A 347-nucleotide genomic window follows, 5' to 3' on the forward strand; every position below is an offset into this window, starting at 1 on the left:
CCAGACATTCAAACTCACCTACAGTTGAAATTTAAAGTAAACTTTATTTCAAACACTTCTAAATTTGTAGAAGCTTACAAATCACCTTAAACGAATACTTTTAATGCCTTATTAGGTACGTAAAATAGTACTGTGCAAATTATGTGCTTTTGTACGGAACCTGGAACTGTGACCTGACTCCTTCTTGGAGTCTCCTTCAGTGCCTCACTGAAAATCTGACCTCCTACGTAGCTCTGACAACCAACCAGGTTTGGCTTCACCCTCTGGATTATTCTGCCTACATCGCTCTGCTTGGTTCTGATCTCCTGCCTGTCCTCTGACCTCCAATACACCTGCGTCTGGGACAT

General features: G+C 42.1%; 1 protein-coding gene across 1 annotated transcript in view; it reads right to left on the reverse strand.

Moving 5' to 3' along the window:
• LOC107100202 (ecto-ADP-ribosyltransferase 5-like) overlaps window positions 1-347 on the reverse strand; it is a 2,649-nt gene extending 2,302 nt beyond the window's left edge. Inside the window, exon 1 of the mRNA XM_015398609.1 lies at window positions 156-347. Coding sequence (XP_015254095.1) covers window positions 156-347 — 192 coding nt within the window. The remainder of the gene's footprint in view (window positions 1-155) is intronic.

This window comes from Cyprinodon variegatus, unplaced genomic scaffold (assembly GCF_000732505.1).
Source record: "Cyprinodon variegatus isolate N-32 unplaced genomic scaffold, C_variegatus-1.0 Scaffold945, whole genome shotgun sequence".
In the NCBI taxonomy this organism is placed as follows: domain Eukaryota; kingdom Metazoa; phylum Chordata; class Actinopteri; order Cyprinodontiformes; family Cyprinodontidae; genus Cyprinodon; species Cyprinodon variegatus.